The 19494-nt window shown below is 32.0% G+C and overlaps 1 protein-coding gene across 1 annotated transcript; it reads right to left on the bottom strand.

Moving 5' to 3' along the window:
- Nucleotides 1-9: 9 nt before the first annotated feature.
- On the bottom strand, nucleotides 10-17491 carry LOC127702760 (general transcription factor II-I repeat domain-containing protein 1-like). Its single transcript, XM_052207064.1, has 10 exons — nucleotides 17331-17491; nucleotides 16586-16635; nucleotides 15850-15903; nucleotides 14857-14910; nucleotides 14027-14080; nucleotides 11794-11847; nucleotides 11332-11406; nucleotides 10538-10693; nucleotides 885-894; nucleotides 10-13 (listed from the first exon to the last, which is right to left on the bottom strand). Exons 1-10 carry the CDS (start codon nucleotides 17429-17431, stop codon nucleotides 10-12), a joined length of 612 nt encoding a protein of 203 aa, XP_052063024.1. The 5' UTR covers nucleotides 17432-17491.
- Nucleotides 17492-19494: the final 2003 nt, after the last annotated feature.

Raw genomic sequence — 19494 nt, 5'->3', positions numbered from 1 at the left:
AGATGTTGTCTACCTGAAAAATAAAGACAATTATTACAGGTAACAATAAATAGAGAAATTGTTTTTAAAAGATACAAGTCTTGCAAAAAAAATGCTTAAAAAACAGAAGTTAATTAGTGTATTCCACTTTGGACCACCTATCACTTTAAATATTTTAATTGAAAAAAAATATTTAATGTCACAGTACCCAAATTTCGCCTATTTAGCAAAAATAGCAGCGAAAATCTTACAAGATTTCTTAGGGACTAAACAATTTGTATTTTTTTATTATTTGACATTATGCAAGTCTTTCAAATAGTATTTGAAAGACTTGCATAATATAGGTATATATATATCTAAATATTCACAAAATACAGTACAAATCAACAGATAAAGTATTCACTGAAAAAAGTAAAATCTATGAAAACGTCGCCATGCAACATCAATAAAAGGTCATCTTTTAAAAATGAGCAAATAAAATATGAAATGAGCATCCATTTCTTAAAAATTGAATAGTAAGCATGACCTTATGTCAAATTGTTCTAAATGATTGAAGAAATAAAACAAAACACCTTTTATTTAACTTCTAAGGATGTGAATTTAAGCATGGATGCAATTTGGGTACTCCTCATAACAGACTCATGGATCGTATGAAGGTCGGTTCGAACCCATTTTTCTATGATTCGATATAGATTCAAATTCAAATTAATGGAACTTTATAGTAAATAAGGATTCATCTACCAAATAAACACAAAATAGAAACTTTTGTTTGGATCATAAATGAATGTTACAGGTGAAAAATCTGTCAAAATAGTTGCAATTTGGTATATGTATATATTTTTTTTATTTTTTTGTCTAAATCATATCAAATGTCCATTTAAAAGTAATTGATACCTTTATCCAACCTAAGAAATGCTACAAAAGAAAGTATGTTAGTTACTATATAAAGAATACCTTTATCATCGATAACTACTATTTCTTTCATGTAGTCAGTTGTACACATGTCATGTTGTCTTCTCTTCCAAGGCTTAGTTGGAGGTGCATAGCCTATAAATGCCCCATGCTATAAAAGAAGCATGTGTTTTAATCAATTTACCTTTAATTGGTTCATCATTACTAAAATAATACTAATCTTTGATATAATTCTTATAGTAAACTATTATTAGTTCAACCAAAGTCTACAATAAAAACCTAAACTATTGTTTTGAACTAATTTTAATGGTCTTCTTCAACTGCCCTTACTGCTAAATTTAACAATTGTTAATGTGTGTGCATGAGGAAAGACAAAACCATAATGTTTAATGATACTCAGATCAATGGTTTGCTTTTCAATGTTATTATATTATTGTCGCATTAAAAAATACCCAAAATCTCTTCTTTATATAATCATACAGTGCATATATCATCAAATTTATAGGTTGTTGTAATTTAAAAAAACTAATATATCAAGCTATCACAGGGGTAGGGGTATGTTGAATATAAGAATCAATTGTGTTCAGTAACTTCTTTTAAATTATGAAATCCAGGATCTTAATAAAATCACTACCTTTTTTTGTAATCCAATAACTGCAAACTAGAGGCTCTAAAGAGCCTGTGTCGCTCACCTTGGTCTATGTGCATATTAAACAAAGGACACAGATGGATTCATGACAAAATTGTGTTTTGGTGATGGTGATGTGTTTGTAGATCTTACTTTACTGAACATTCTTGCTCCTTACTATTATCTCTATCTATAATGAACTTGGCCCAGTAGTTACAGTGGAAAATATTTTGTAAAAATTTACAAAAATTTACAAAATTTATGAAAATTGTAAAAAATTTACTATAAAGGGCAATAACTCCTTAAGGGGTCAATTGACAATTTTGGTCATGTTTGACTTATTTGTAGATCTTACTTTGCTGTACATTTTTGCTGTTTACAGTTTATCTCTATCTATAATAATATTCAAGATAATAACCAAAAGCTGCAAAATTTTCTTAAAATTACCAATTCAGGGGCAGCAACCCAACAACGTGTTGTCTGATTGGTCTGAAAATTTCAGGGCAGATAGATCTTGACGTGAAAAACAATTTTATTCCGTGTCAGGTTTGCTCTAAAGGCTTTGGTTTCAGAGATATAAGCCAAAATCTACATTTTACCCCTATGTTCTATTTTTAGCCATGGTGGCCATCTTGGTTGGTTGGCCAGGTCACCGGAAACATTATTTAAACTAGATACCCCAATGATGATTGTGGCCAAGTTTGGTTAAATTTGGCCAAGTAGTTTCAGAGGAGAAGATTTTTGTAAAAGTTAACGACGACGGACGACGACGACGACGACAAAGACAGACGACGGACGACGGACGCCAAGTGATGAGAAAAGCTCACTTGGCCCTGTGGGCCAGGTGAGCTAAAAACATTATATTAAACTGCCAATAAGTATGAATAAGAAGAGACATTGGGGTGAAAGAGACCCCAACCAAATAACAAACATTGACAACAAAAAGAAAATACATCCAGATATCATGCCTCAAATAAATTAAACCAAGCATGGCCAATTTCCACAAAAATTGTAATAATTAAACAAACAGAAATAATATGATCAATCAACACCTATTTCTAATTTTATACATTTATAACAAAAATCAATACATGAAACCATAAAAACAACCTGGTCTATGATAAATATTTCATAAAGCAATTATCTGCATGTATCTTCATGCTTTATTAAGAAGGGGGGCTGTCATCACACATACATTTTTATTAATTTCAGAAATTCTTACTGAAAAGATCTGCTTTACTAAATTACAAGTTAATTTTACATGGTTTTTCTTTAAAAAAAGGGGAAAATCTTACCATCCATTTCTCAAAAACATGTAAATGTGGAAATTGATGCCTAATTTCCAGACAACTTTCACATATAACTGGCCAAGATATACAATCTATGCATCGGTAGAGATCAAGGTTTTCAATTCCACAATCCTGGCATTTAAAATCGACTACTGCTTCTTTTTCTTTTGCTGCAGACACCAGCTTCTTGCATAATTCTGACCAATGGTTTAAACGTTGGAACTTGGCTTTAGCATATTCTTAAAAAAAAGTACTAAAGTATTTGGTACTGTAAGTATAAAAAACAACCTAAAAATATCAAAATTAAATTCCAATTAGACAATCTTTTGCATGATATTTATACTTAATGAATAATTACAACACATATTTTACAGTCACCTTCATCAATGATGTTAACACATTTGCACCTTTTCAAAAATACCAATAAAATTATGATGACAGAATATGTAGAATTATCAATTTTTTTTTATACCATTTTTTGGTCAACTTTCAAGTTCTTTCTGGCTTGAAAAATTCAATTTTATAAGCCCGTTTACAGAACATTCGTTTTATTGTATATTGTTGTTTGTCTGTCCGTCTGTAATCAACACGTCTGAGAATCACTCAAAAAAGGCTTAAACCTTTGAAACTTGAAACTTTGGTGAATGGTTTATATCTATTAAGATAAGCTTCCTTTATTTTTTAATACATTTCTGATATGATATTGATGAGTTATGGACATTTTTTCATTGAAAAAATGAAGGGCATATAATGCACTCATGGCACGCCTCTTTATTCATCTTATAACCCATAATTCTACTTAAAGGAGATCATAAATGCCACTTTAAAATAATAACACTTCACATACTATTTTTAGGGTCAACTGTAAAAGGTGTTTCATGCTCATTGTTCAGCTGTACATCACCATTTCTTTCTGGTTCATTGTTCATCACCTGTGCATTTATAGTTTCATCTTTATCATTTTTGGCACCAGCAGTTTTATCAATTGATGATAAAGGTTTGTATGACTTAGTTATTGTTTTCTTTTTCCCATTTTGATGGACTACAAAAGTGCATGGCACCTTTCTTTTCTTTATATGAGACATCTAAAAAATAAATAATTAAAAATCATCAAACTAAAAGTACAATTAAATTATCAATTTGTATTTATAGAATATATATTATATATAAAAATATCAGTTTCTTTTTGTGTTGTTTGATTGCTGTCTCATTGACATATTCCTCTGTTTTTTAGGCAATTCGTTGTGTTCATATGTCATGTTACTCAGTCCAAAAGTTGCTAAGTTCAAAATTTGAAAAAAAACAGTGGTGTAATGCTACTAAGAATAAACAACTTATGCTTGATTATCTCCCCTTTCAAAATTTTACCATTTACAATTAAAATATATTTCTGAATTTTCATTGATAAAATAAATTTAATAAGTATTCTTAAAAGACCAAACTGCATCCCAAACGAGAAAACGAACTGATTAATGTACACACAAAAAAATGAACGAAAAACAAATATGTAACACAGCAACAAACGACAACCACTGAATTGCAGGCTCCTGACTTGGGATATAAGAACGAAATATAAAAATCTGTTGAAAAAGGCGTAACGCATCAGATTGATACATATATATATATATCACATTCATAATTGCTAAGTATATATATAATAGATATATAACCTGCCACTGGACGACAAGCTGTTATACATCATCTTCAATTTCAATTTAAAAATATCATATATATATAAAATGCAGCGAAATTAACCTAAATATATTACAGGAGATCTGGTTCTTTACTCCCTGCACGTTCGTGGCTGTAACGTGTGGCAATTTTCATTTCTCACTTCTAGGCAACACCGCCAAACAATAATTATTGCGGATAACAGATCTCCTTCATCATTACGATTATGTTAATGTAAATGAATCAACTGATGGATTTCTACAACCCGATAAGAGTAGTCCATGTCACATGCCTTTAATCAAGCTACAATAAAGAAAGATATAGGACAGGTCTGTAAAGAAAAAGATCAATTTTGCAAAATGGTTGTTTCTCCAATTCATGTCATAGGCGTACTGATTGTTGTTTGTTTCTGAAACCTCTAACAACCATTTTGCGTGTACTGCACACAGATATCAGTGGCGGTTCATGCCAAAATATCGCCGTCAAGACATTCAATAAACTACATAAACACAAGCTATAATGTCAACACAGAACAGGTGTTATGTGCTTTTGACTCCAATCTTAATTGACTAAGTGCATGCGTTCAACGGCGAATCAAGCCCCCTCCCCCTTTTTGTGGGAAAATATTTTAATTGACTACGTGCATGCGTTGAAAGGCGAATCAAACCCCTCCCCCATTTTGTGGGAATAAATCTTAATAGACTAAGTGTGTAACAGCCACTATGTTCCGTCATTTACTTTGTTCCGGCGGAACTTTTGAACTAGTTATTTCGTTCCGATGGAACTTTCCAACTAGTTGTTTTATTCCGAGTGCAGTCGAAAAGTTCCGGAAAAAAGTAGCTAGTTGAAAAGTCCCGGAACAATGTAGCTAGTTGAATAGTTAACCCTAACCCTAACCCTAACCCTAACCCTAACCCTAATCCTAACCCTAACCCTAACCCTAACCCTAACCCTAACCTAACCTAACCCTAACCCTAACCCTAACCTCAACCCTAACCCTAACCCTAACCCTAACCCTAACCTAACCTAACCCTAACCTAACCTAACCTAACCTAACCCTAACCCTAACCCTAACCCTAACCCTAACCTAACCACAACCCTAACCCTAACCCTAACAAAGAGGAACTTTGTGACTAGTTGATAAGTTCCGTTTGACTTTTGTGGCTAGTATCTTTGTTCCCCTTTGAAAAGGTTCAAAGATAATATGTTGCGCTTTTACTTTGCATCAATTCTCCAAATAGAACTTTGTGACTGGTTGATAAGTTCCGTTGGAACTTTTGGGCTAGTTTGTTAGTTCCGGTTTTGACTTATTTGCCAAAGAGGAACTTTGTGGCTAGTTGATAAGTTCCTTTTGACTTTTGTAATCAGTATCTTGGTTTCCCTTTGAAAGGTTCAAATATAATATGTTGCGCCTTTACTTTGCATCAATTCTCCAAATGGAACTTTCTGCCTGGTTGATAAGTTCCGTTTGAACTTTTGTGCTAGTTTGTTAGTTTCGGTATTGACTAATTTGGCAAAAAGGAACTTTCTAACTAGTTGATATGTTCCGTTGGGACTTTTCAACTAGTCACTTTGTTCCGGTGGAACTTTTAAACCAGAGGAAGAACAAAGTAACTAGTTAATAAGTTCCTCCGGAACTTTTCGGCTAGTTAGTTCTTTCCGCCCGGAACTTTCCAACGTCGGAACAAAAGAGCATTTACAAGTGCATGTGTTCAAAAGCGAATCAGGCCCCTCCCCCTTTTTGTTGGAAAATATCTTAATTGACTAAGTGCATGCGTTAAAAGGCCAATCAAACCCCCTCCTCCTTTTTGTGGGAAAATTATGGTTGCTTATATAAGGAATCACTGAAGCATGAATGGAGCGAACTGTACCCCCTCTTAATGCAGTCAGTGGATCCGCCACTGCCGTTAAGCACCATGCAACGACTCAGGTTCACACCCGGTGTTGATTTTATTTATATAGCTCATAAAGTATGTTAAACGAGTAATTTAATTTGTTAATCGTTTACAGAACATGTGAAAGATACTGCCATTGAGTGTAGTTATGTGTTGATATAGACTTCTTCTTTCGTTACAGAAAACCATCAACGACTTGGTGAACTTTTTGGAAAACACAAGAATATTTAATTCGTTCTTTTATAACAACCGGGGATATTTCACCAACATATTGTATGAATTGTCTACTGATTTAGATTTAAAAAAAAAACGACAACTAATTACACACAGAATATCTAGTAAAGTGTAATTTAGGTCTTTCTGTCTACACCAGTGTTTAACTGAACGCCTCTTAGTTGGCTTCATTGTCGTCAAATGGTATACTAGTATTATATTGCTGGGTTACTGATTGAATGACTTATACTCCATAACAAGTTTTAGGTATCTATGTTGCTTTATCCCTGCCGTACGTAGATTCGGTGTTGGATACCAAATAACTAATAAATCAGTCATTGTATTTTTTGTCTGTCATATATATTTTATCATTGATTAATAAAATTGAGAATGGAAATTGTGAATATGTAGAAAAGACAACAACCCAACCAAAGAGCAGATAACAGCCGAAGGCCACCAATGAGTCTTCAAAACAGCGGGAAAATCCCGCACCCGGATGTGGGCCTCAGCTGGCCCCTAAATAAAAATATGTACTAGTCAGTCAGTAAAAATGGACGTCATACTAAACTCCAAAACATATAAATGAACTAAAAAAAATGCAAGACTTACAAAGTTCAGAGGCTCCTCACTTGGGACAGGCGCAAACTTGCGGCGGGATTAAACATGTTTTGTGAGATCTCAACCCTCCAGCTATACATCTAACCAATATAGAACAAAGAAACACACATCAATACGCACAGTAAAACTCAGTTTAAAAGTATTCAGAGTCCGATGTCAGAATAGGTAACAAAAGAAACTAAGGAAAATGACAACGTTAACGATACATAGATTACCAAAGGACTACTAACAGTTACAGACATGCTAGCTCCAGACCTCTATTAAACTGATATAAAGATCATGTCTTCATACAGAGAATCAAGCACAATCCCTCCCGTTAGGGATTTAGTATCATACCATCATAAAATATTTGAAAAGAACATAACCCGTGTCATGGTTTGAGAATACGTTGAGTTTATTTCCGATGCAAAGACCCTATATGAGTGAATCAATATTAATACCAAAATATGCCATTCTTAATGACTTTACAAAAATATCGGAACTATATCCCTTCAGATTAAGTCTGTTTAAAGGTTTGGTTAGCTTTTGCGGTGAATGCCGACATTTTTGTGCTATGCAAATAATATTACATCAAAAAAGTGGATGTGAAATACATGAACGTACAAGATGTGGTGTATTTTTTTTTTGTTATTATTATAGGTCGTCATGTAAATGTAATGTTAATGTTAATTTGTTTGTGCAAATAAATATTGTCTATTGTAGCGTATAGTTGCTCATATCCACATCCATTTTATCAGAAGTTGTCTTTTTTTAATAATGTATGTGACATTATTTGTTTTAGGTAGCGGTCATCTTGCATTTTCACCACAATGCTATATCTCATTTACGCCAAAACTTAAAAACAAAACACTGATTATTTCACATATTATACATAACATGATCTTAAAGTAGCATTTGGCTATATATAAAAATATAAGAAAGTCAAGTAATAAGTTTCATTTTATATTAATTGTATAATAATACATTTTAATACATACATATTTATTCAACAACAAGTATGGAAACAGATCAGTCTGGATAGTATATTTGGATGTTTGACAGTGTTTTCTGACATAGAGAGTTCTCTGGTTTTTCCCAATAGGTTTCTATGTTGAACTGTGGTGCACAGTGACAGCCAACCTGTGTCTTTTATCTAATATTTAGTTTCAATGTTCAAGACTGTTATGAAAGAGACACTAATTTAAATCAGTACCAACCGTTCATAAATTTTATTTAGATAAAAACTGCTATTGATATCAAATCTATATATTGGCCAACATTCTATGACTGCTTCGTGTATATAATATGTATATTCCTGTAATTAAATTTTGTGCATGCCCAACTTTCCTTTCGGGAAATTTCTTTCAACATTTTGAATAATTTCTAATTCAATACATTTATATTTTTAACAACGATCCTTTAAGGGAACACAGCTTGCTGAGTGGGCCCCAATGCTGCAGAGATTTACGTAAAGAAACAGTAGATTGGAAATATTGCCAAATGATTCCGATAAAATAAGTTCCACAATTTTTATTTCGGATAGCAGGAAAAGCTCAAAATAGGAAGAGGATCGATATCACACAAGGCGCATTTCTGCAAGATGTTATTTTAATATGCGAGATGGTATCCGAGAACCTGCAAGAATGTTATATTTGTATGGTTCTATTTATGTTTCTTTGAGGTGTTAATTTCTTACTTGGGTTTGTCCACGACCACCATGACTAAGGGGGTTGACCAACTAATTTTCATGGATGCGATGTTGTAATTCTGCCAACAACACACCAAATATTGTTGATTTACCATTACTGGTGTCCTTCAAACTGAACTAATCAGATTTAGCATATGAACTGATCAATGATTTTTGGGGTCAGACCCCCTTATATCAATAGAATGAGAGATGCAAATGCTCCTCCAACTGTATTATAGAACACGTACATACCACGTATCATTGACTTCCCATAAGTGTTTCCTGTTACTAACGAACATGTAAACAAACAGTACTCTCCCAAATTTAACATGTCCAACAATTGTTATTGGCAAAAAACTTGTCCACTTGATAAAACTTTAAGCTCTAATATGTCCTCAATATTTATGCACAAAGGTTTACGACATTTAATGATGGGTAAACAGACACAAGATAAGATAAATGGGATATGTGTCCATGGGACACAGATGATAACCCTGCTTGCATATATGATTATAGATGAGCATAACTAAAGAACGACAAAAGAGACACTACCCAATTGTGTGCTTAATCTGTGTTTTGTGGTAATAAGCATTGGTTATACGTTTCATAACATTTGCTGGAGGCTAACTTACGTTAGAGAACAAAACGAATAAATGAGGAATGTGTCCATGGGACACAATCATATGATGCCCCCGCTTGGATATAATGTTATAAAGGGACATAACTCAAGAATTGTAAAAGTGACGCTACACAAATTTCTACTTGATCTGAGTTTTGTGGTAATAAGCATTGTGTATACATTTCATAACATTTGGTTGAGTCAAACTAAAGTAGGAGAATGGAAATGAAAAGTTAAGCAATGTTTCCATTTGTAAAGGGACATAACTATAGAACGGTATAAGTGACACCACCAAAATTCAAACTTGATCTGTATTTTGTAGTAATGAGCATTGTGTATAAGTTTCATAACATTTGGTTGAGACAAACTAAAGAAAGAGAACGGAAACAAAAAATTTAGCAATTTTTCCATTTGTAAAGGGGCATAACTCAAGAACGGTAAACATGAAACCACCAAAATTCAAACTTGATCTGTGTTTTGTGGTTGCATTGTGTATGAGTTTCAAAACATTAGGTTGAGGAGAACTAAAGTTAAAGAAAGGAAACCAATTTGGGGACGTACGGACGTACGTACAGACTGACAAGGGTTTGCCAGTTTTTACTAGACTAGTTTCTCAGTGCTCTAACTATTGATTAAGTAGCCCGGTATGTACAGGCAACGGTTTGTGGTCAATGTCAGTTGTCAGTTGTTTATATTAAACATAATCATTTGCAACACATACATTAAATCTTGGTGGTTGATTGCTTGATGTACAGTCGCAAATATGCATTTTTTCCATTTGTAAAGGGGCATAACTCAAGAACGGTAAAAGTGACACCACAAAATTCAAACTTGATCTGTGTTTTGTGGTTATAAGCATTGTGTATAAGTTTCATAACATTTGGTTGAGGAAAACTAAAGTTAGAGAACGGAAACCAATTTGGGGACGTACGGACGAACGTACAGACGGACAAGGGTAAAACTTAACTAAAAAGGAGAAATAACTGTATGCAGCCCTAAACAATAAGATAGTTTATTTTCACTTTTTTGTTAGATTTTTATTAAAACATTTTATGAAATAATTTGGAATGTTCTTTCTTGGTTCCCAGGTAGCTTCGGAAGATTCATATCCTTCCCAGTGCACCAAAAAGAACTGTTTTCTTCCAATTTTCTTTTTGGCAAGAAGACTGGACACTTTGTACATGTCATTTGACTCTTCTTCTTCTGAAATAAAGGAAAAAAATGAAATAAACAAAATATTATTCATAAATTGATTAACTCAAATGTTCATTATACCATGTCTTATGACTTGTACATATTCAAATTTAGATAGGCTCCGTGTCATTTGGTCTATGGTGGAGAATTGTCGCATTGGCAATTATACCACATCTTCTTGTTTATATCTTTAGAAGAAATTCATTGTAATTGTCTACAAGTGTTTTGAAAACCCCTCACACTTATCAAACAATTCATTAATATAAAAAATGTGCAATCGTTCTGTGAATGTTCTATTTTTTTCTCTTAAAATTGAATAATTTCTTTAACAATTCCATTATATTAGATGCTTATCAGATGCACAACTTAAAAGTTGGGTTCAAAACTGTACCAGTTAATGATACGAATCTTGTACACTCTTCTATAAATTTTGTTAAAATATAACTAAGTCTTATTGTAAAAAAATGCCCCAAACAATTCTATAATAGCTTCAACTTGTGCTATCTATTTATGAACATTCGGGGATCTGAGATGGAAAAAACAAGGAAGTGATTTCACCAATTAGGTAAAAACAACCACTTTATAATTCATCCGGCCAATACAGTGTTGAGCCCAAAAAGCAATTAAAGGAAGATAGCAAAACAAACCTTTAGGTATAATAACACTTGTTTGCTCCTCTACAGCATCACCATGAATTGTTGCAGCTAATGAATCTAAAACATCTGAAATGAAAGGATAAACACTTAAAGATTAATGTTTGCCAGCTGTCATTGTAATAATAAAATATTTGGTAACATAATCATACGACTATAAATTGACTTTTAGGTTATAGCAACGAAATGAATTCTGAAATATACACAAGAAACTAAAATTAAAAATCGTACAAGACCAACAAAGGCCAGAGGCTCCTGACTTGGGACAGGCGCAAAAATGCGGCGGGTTTAAACATGTTTTTTGAGATCTCACTCCTCCTCCTATACCTCTAGCCAGTGTAGAAAAAGCAAACACACAACAATACACACAGTAAAACTCAGTTCAAAAGAAGTCCGAGTCTGATAACAAGAAAGTTAACAAAAGAAACTAAAGGAAGTTTGGATCAAATTACTAACCTAATGGAATCTCTGGAGCACCTGTGATTTCCTCCATGTGCATGTTACTCAGATCTACATAAAATAAAAATCAGGTATAACTTATTGTATAATCAAACATCACATCTAACACAATCATTAACATTAAACTTCAAATGCTGCATTAAAATTCTAACTTCGTACTAAGTTTCATCCTGAACATGCATGAACTATTTGCCATTCAGGGGCGTAGCTAGGTATCCAATAAACTGCAGGCACAAATTGCGGCAGGGGGTTTGGGGGCCGCTGAAGGCCCCCAGCGGGTCCAGGGAAGTGCCCTGGTATGGGGTTCAGGGGGGCGAAGCCCCCCGACGGAAAACGGGTTTCAGCATTTCAGTTGCCAAATTTTATGACAAAAAAACATGAAAACTAGTCATTTTATCATGATAATATACATGTCCCGTTTGAATGGTTTTACACTAGTAATTTTTGGGGGCCCTTTATAGCTTGCTGTTCGGTGTGAGCCAATGCTCCGTGTTGAAGGCCGTACCTTGACCTATAATGGTTTACTTTTATAAATTGTTACTTGGATGGAGAGTTGTCTCATTGGCACTCATACCACATCTTCCTATATCTATGAAAAAAATTTCGAAGAAATTATAATATACATAATTTTACAATTATATCTGACTGATGAATTAGCCGGCAGTACAATCGGAAATATATTAAAAATAAATATTTACAATATGCATTGCCCAGCGTGGATAAGAGTAGCCCTTTATTAAGCAGCACAACCTGTTTATAGTATTTTCATAGCTATTCCTTTCTGATTGAGGATAATTGGTATATATACGTCAATTGATAGTACATATTGACTTTCCTTCATTTAAAAGAAACCTTCACCGTCCCCTGGCTACACAAACACATACACACACAGTCGATGCCTCATGCAGAAGTTCTGTTCTGTTCATACTATCGAAATAAATTCAAGAAATTCATATTCCCTTATATCCTGTACTATAAAATCCCTACCTGCTTAGGAATTTGAATAATTATGGTCATTACACGTAGATCTGAGAGTACTCAAAGTTACTGAAAGCTAGTTGATTGATTGATTGATTGATTGCTAAACGTCCAGTTGCAAATAGTTCATGCATGTTCAGGACAAAAACAAATTTACAATAAATACAACAGGTAGCTAGGTCCTGTAATAGGGGTCGTCCAGGACGAAGGTCTGGAAAATTGGAAACGCCATGCATTGGAAAATGAGGGTTTATTGGATAGAAACAGAAATTTTGCCTTTCAGTAAACCTACGAACCCCTCAAAGAGTTGTTGCAAGTTTCTTAACGTGCAGAGAGCGTGGCATTCTCTCTACACTAGGTATCGGATTTAACGTCTCCATTCTGACCAGACGTGACTGTGTATTTATACATCCTGCACAGAACGAACGAACGCCCAATTTTGGCAAGAGTTTTATTGTAGATCGGATGAAGAACAAGTGGAAAGCTAGTTGAAAGCCAACAACAACTAATTAAAAAAAATCATGTGTCTAAGTTGAGGTTCATTCCAGTATTTGTTGATAGAAGTGAAATGATCTGAACCAAAGTTCTAGTTTATAGTTTCTATATAAGGTGGAATATAATGACATACAATTGTATGTACGTAATTCGATTTCTGTGTATACGGAATTATTTCTGTTTATACGTAATTCGATTTCTGTGTATACGGAATTAATTCTGTATATACGTAATTCGATTAACGAATATACGTAATTATTTTTGTATATACGTAAATCGAATTATGTATATACGTAAATAAGTATTTTTGACCTTCATTCCGCGCCATATTATGAAATCAAGCCGTATAAACATTTTGAAAATAAGAATATGAAATATATGTAGCGTATTCTATACATTCATGGACTCTGAAATATTGTGAAGTTAATACATTGTACAGGTTATCATTTACAATCGTGACTCGTGTGTATGTATATAAAATTGAATATTGTGTAAATATCATTATGATATTGTATGTACTTTATTAATATGTTATAACGTAAAGTTGTTACTGCATATTTAAAGACTTTGATATGTGTTTATGTTATTTCGTTTGTATATCTTTACAATTTATAAAACTCATATTTTCATATGCATACAAAACCACCGAGAAAACACAAATTCATCCTTGATAATTTAATCTAATCAAAAGCTTTAACTTGAAGTGGATAATAAATAAATCTCATACATTGTACAAACTTTGGATCAAAATACCAACCTAAAGGAATAGCTGGAGCATCCGTGACATCCGTAATATTTCCATTTTCTAATTCTGTAAATATAAAATTACTCAAGCTTAAAATAAAATCAGTGATATTTTATTTCAGCACATGCATTATAAACGTTTTGAAAAATAGAAATATATTCATCTTTATGATGGATTTCGGTTGATTGAGGTAGATATAGATGTTTAGGAAAAAATTTTATGAACCAATTGGCAAAACATAGAACTTAATATATTGTTTTTCTGAATCTAAAAATCATCCGATGGCCTGCTTGTTTCAAGATGTTCGAAAAATACGAATTACTTGTACAAACCTTATTTACATATATTATACAAGATTTACAGAATGTCAAACAGAAAGTTACACGACAAAAAGTCACAGACAAAAAGTCACGGACAAATAGTCACAGACAAAAAGTCACAGGACAAAAAGTCACCGGACAAAAAGGCACAGGACAAAAAGTCACAGGACAAAAAGTCACAATACCGTTTTGTTATTATTTTTCATTGAACAAGAAAACACTCATTTTATAAATATTTGTTTGTTTTTTTTTTGAAATATAATATATATCACAACTTTGTTATTAAAAGTTATTCAATAAATATCAATAATGATTAAAAAATTGTTATGAAAACAAAATGTCAAAAAAATTCCTTTGGATAATTAAAATTTAAAAAATACCATACATAATCGGTTTAGATTTTAACAAATGTAAATAAAACACATAAATAATCAAAACCGAAAAAAAGATCGTACAGTGTATTTTTTATTTTTTTTTATTCATCACATCCTTAGTACAAATGGTGGATAAAAAAAAACTAACCTATAGTAATATCTAAAGCATCGGCTACTTCCTCCATGGGTACTTCTCTCAGTTCTATATAAAATAAATATAATTCTGCTATACAAGTGTAATGTGTGAGTGTATATGTATATGTATTGGTATATGGCGCGGAATCAGGGTCAAAAATATTTATTTACGTATATACATAATTATTTCTGTTTATACAGAAATAATTACGTATATACGTAAATCGAATTCCGTATATACAATTATGTATATACGTAAATAATTACGTATGTAAAGAAATAGTTTTGTATATACGGAATTCTTCGTGTATATACGTTAATATTTTTGTATACTAGACATTAATACAACCTGCCAATGAAATTCATTGTTATAACATATTTCTGTATGTACGTAATTCGATTTCTGTGTATACGGAATTATTTCTGTTTATACGTAATTCGATTTCTGTGTATACGGAATTAATTCTGTATATACGTAATTCGATTAACGAATATACGCGTAATTATTTTTGTATATACGTAAATCGAATTATGTATATACGTAAATAAGTATTTTTGACCTTCATTCCGCGCCATATTATGAACTCAAGCCGTATATACATTTTGAAAATAAGAATATGAAATTTATGTAGCGTATTCTATACATTCATGGACTCTGAAATATTGTGAAGTTAATACATTGTACAGGTTATCATTTACAATCGTGACTCGTGTGTATGTATATAAAATTGAATATTGTGTAAATATCATTATGATATTGTATGTACTTTATTAATATGTTATAACGTAAAGTAGTTACTGCATATTTAAAGACTTTGATATGTGTTTGTGTTATTTCGTTTGTATATCTTTACAATTTATAAAACTCATATTTTCATATGCATACAAAACCACCGAGAAAACACAAATTCATCCTTGATAATTTAATCTAATCAAAAGCTTTAACTTGAGGTGGATAACATAATAAATCTCATACATTGTACAAACTTTGGATCAAAATACCAACCTAAAGGAATAGCTGGAGCATCCGTGACATCCGTAATATTTCCATTTTCTAATTCTGTAAATATAAAATTACTCAAGCTTAAAATAAAATCAGTGATATTTTATTTCAGCACATGCATTATAAACGTTTTGAAAAATAGAAATATATTCATCTTTATGATGGATTTCGGTTGATTGAGGTAGATATAGATGTTTAGGAAAAAACTTTATGAACTAATTGGCAAAACATAGAACTTAATATTTTGTTTTTCTGAATCTAAAAATCATCCGATGGCCTGCTTGTTTCAAGATGTTCGCAAAATACGAATTACTTGTACAAACCTTATTTACATATATTATACAAGATTTACAGAATGTCAAACAGAAAGTTACACGACAAAAAGTCACAGACAAAAAGTCACGGACAAATAGTCACAGACAAAAAAGTCACAGGACAAAAAGGCACAGACAAAAAGTCACAATACCGTTTTGTTATTATATTTCATTGAACAAGAAAACACTCATTTTATAAATATTTGTTCTTGAAATATAGTATATATCACAACTTTGTTATTAAAAGTTATTCAATAAATATCAATAATGATTAAAAAATTGTTATGAAAACAAAATGTCAGAAAAAATCCTTTGAATAATTAAAATTTAAAAAAAATTCATTTATCAAGGCTTATGAACAATTTCCTACAATTAAAAGTGAATACATGTCCTGTGACTTTCTGTCCGTTTACCCGTTTACATACCCTTGGATGATGTTGCAGATGAGGCAAGTGTGGAAGCTGGTGTCACGTTTCTTCAAGAGATTATTACAATTATTGCAATTTATATTAACAATTATTTTGAACTCAGAAAACTATCAAAATAGTACAGATATGTTTGTATGTAACCCATTGAGAATATTTGCCTGTTAATATTAAATATAATTGACTAATATTTTTACTAATATGTGTATGGCTCTGATCTGGCTGTGGTTTAACATCTTACAATTGAGATGATTATATTCATATTTATATATGATTTATATCAACATTATTGTGTCAATTATCAAAATCATTGTAATACATGTTTTTGCTCGTCATGGGCCCTTTAATTGGAATAAAAATATCTTATCTTATCTTATCTTATAAACGGTTTCTTTACAAATATTTGCATTATCAAAACTCACAATTGATCGACACTGGTACAAAATAAGCAGGATAAAGCTTGATACCCTTGCTATGACTATCGATAGATGCTTCATATTCCTAGCACTTGTTATGGTATTTTCAAGGAGCATTTGAAAGTGTCTGCACTAAATGTTTGACTCAACTCATTTATATTGTTATTTCAAATCTTTTGTTCTAGCACTAAAATCAGCATAGACAATCGTTGTAAATTGAGAAAAATCTAAAACTTAAAATGCAATTCAAGTTTCTAAATAAAAAATATTCGTGGCTTCATAATATTAAATGTGTGACTACTTCTACATGTTCTACGGGTAATACATACACAAATTTGATGGATTCTTTCTGGCTTATGATTTGCCTAAGAGTAGACAAACCATAAGAATTAGGGTCTTTGAAAATAACACCATCAGGCAGACCCTCCATTCTATATGAGTTGTTTTTAATGATATTCCCATAGGGTACTGCCTGATTCTTCAAACTGACAGATGCTGAAAAGAGATATGTCATCACATTAATCTGCAAGAAGGAGTAGTATTAATTAACTTCAGTTTATCAAAAAATCGCTACAATAAGCCAATTCTTATTTTAAGATGTCACAATCAGAATTTTAAAGATGAAAATACTACATAGACAGCCATAAGACAATATTTTTTTTTAACTTGATATATATAAACATGTTACTTTTATTATTCTTCCCTTGGTTTACTTATTTTGTATTTACATTGTGTCATAGGTCAAATTTATTTGTTCAGTGTATGTTCAATGGTGTTAATATGTCCTTTGATTGAGTTAAGCTATTTCAGTTGATATTTTATAGTGTGTCTTTCTATGTTGTGATGTTACACTATTGTTTCAGAAAAAGGGTGAAGGTTTGGTACCATTAAAACGTTTAAACCCGCTGCATTTGTTTGCACCTGTCCTAAGTCAGGAATCTGATGTTCAGTAGTTGTCGTTTGTTGATGTGGTTCATAAGTGTTTCTCGTTTCTCGTTTTTTATATAGATTAGACCGTTGGTTTTCCCGTTTGAATGGTTTTACACTAGTAATTTTTTGGGGCCCTTTATAGCTTACTGTTCGGTGTGAGCCAAGGCTCCGTGTTGAAGACCGTACTGTGACCTATAATGGTTTACTTTTATATTTTTTGACTTGGATGGAGAGTTGTCTCATTGGCACTCATACCACATCTTCTTATATCTATGTAAACATATATTTAATAACCAGTAATCAGCATTTACTTTAACATTCAATTGATCGATATGTCTGCAGCGTTTTGTAAATCTAGTACATATTGTAGTTTGCCTGCTGCGTCTGTCTTTTTATTATTCTTTCGTAAACATAGACTGTCTGTTCTGCCTAAGAGAAGTTCCCCTTATCAGTTAAGGGCAATAATTCCAAAAAAGGAATTATCCAATCGTTTCTCATAAATCAACATGTTTGTTGACCATCCAAAGATATACGGCAGTTTTATCATTTAATAGACACTTTAAATCTGATATATTCTACTGTTTTAGTTTCTAAACTATACATTATATAGAAATTGTGATAAAAAAAGTACTCATAATTTACAGCGTGTTTGATATGAACAAGTTGATTAACATTTTCGCAAAATAAAATATTTCGAATGTATTCCTTACGTGTTCTTAAAATTAAAAAAAAAAAAATTGTTCATACACTGTGCTTACTTTAGGGAAAAGACATAAACGCCCATCCCAAATTACAGTGTAGCTTTTACACATTATTTTTTTTTAAGTGAGAAGGGATAATTTTTGCTATAAGATCAACTGGTAAATAAAGGACTTTTTAAAAATCATTTAGAAAATTAAGTTGTCCCTAAGATGTTTTTTTTTAAGTTTGCATGTTTCTTTTATTTCGTATTTTTTTCGACATATTTTAATAGACTTACCCCAACACGAATTGAAAATTTTTCTAACTTTTTCAGTTAGTTCTTTTTTGGTCTCTTTGCATGTTATACTATCTCCAACATACACAATGTGTCCTTAAAAATATAGTAAAACAGTAAAACAAATATAAAACATTTTCGAGTACACTTCCCTTCATCTTTTCATTTATTGTTGCATTACCAAATGTGAGTTATTGCAGCTTCTTTATATGCAACGAGCGACTTGACGGGTTGCAATATTGAAGCACGAATTGCTTATTCATCTGGAACATATATTCACCTCCTAATTTTGTCAACATTCGAATTTCTCACTCTTTTTTATTCTGTAAAGTGTTATATTTCTGCTTAATCTTTTTCGTCATGATGTTGTCATGTAAAATGTGTCAAACACCATGAAAATTAAGTGTAAATTTATACTCTTTGGTTCCTAGAAATTAACAGGGTATATGTGTATGTGCTTAAAATAATTCTTATCATATACGTGACTGAATGGAGGCAAGAATAGGACTTATATTGTAGGCTGTATTTTAAAAGGTTTTTGAATTACAAGTACGTTGTATGAATATCTTGATTCTCCGGTCGTCCAT

This window comes from Mytilus californianus, unplaced genomic scaffold, assembly GCF_021869535.1.
Source record: "Mytilus californianus isolate M0D057914Y unplaced genomic scaffold, xbMytCali1.0.p SCAF_5, whole genome shotgun sequence".
NCBI lineage: Eukaryota > Metazoa > Mollusca > Bivalvia > Mytilida > Mytilidae > Mytilus > Mytilus californianus.
Note: the sequence above shows the minus strand (reverse complement) of the source record. Positions and strands in the feature narration are given on the sequence as shown.

Excerpts from the sequence above, each read along its gene's own strand:
- LOC127702760 (XM_052207064.1), bottom strand. The coding sequence starts at position 17,431 with ATGGAGGGTCTGCCTGATGGTGTTATTTTCAAAGACCCTAATTCTTAT. Across the intron at positions 16,636-17,330 it reads AAAGAATCCATCAAATTTGT|AAACGTGACACCAGCTTCCA; the intron begins GTATGTATTACC and ends AATCTCTTGAAG. Across the intron at positions 10,694-11,331 it reads AAGTGTTATTATACCTAAAG|AAGAAGAAGAGTCAAATGAC; the intron begins GTTTGTTTTGCT and ends CCTTTATTTCAG.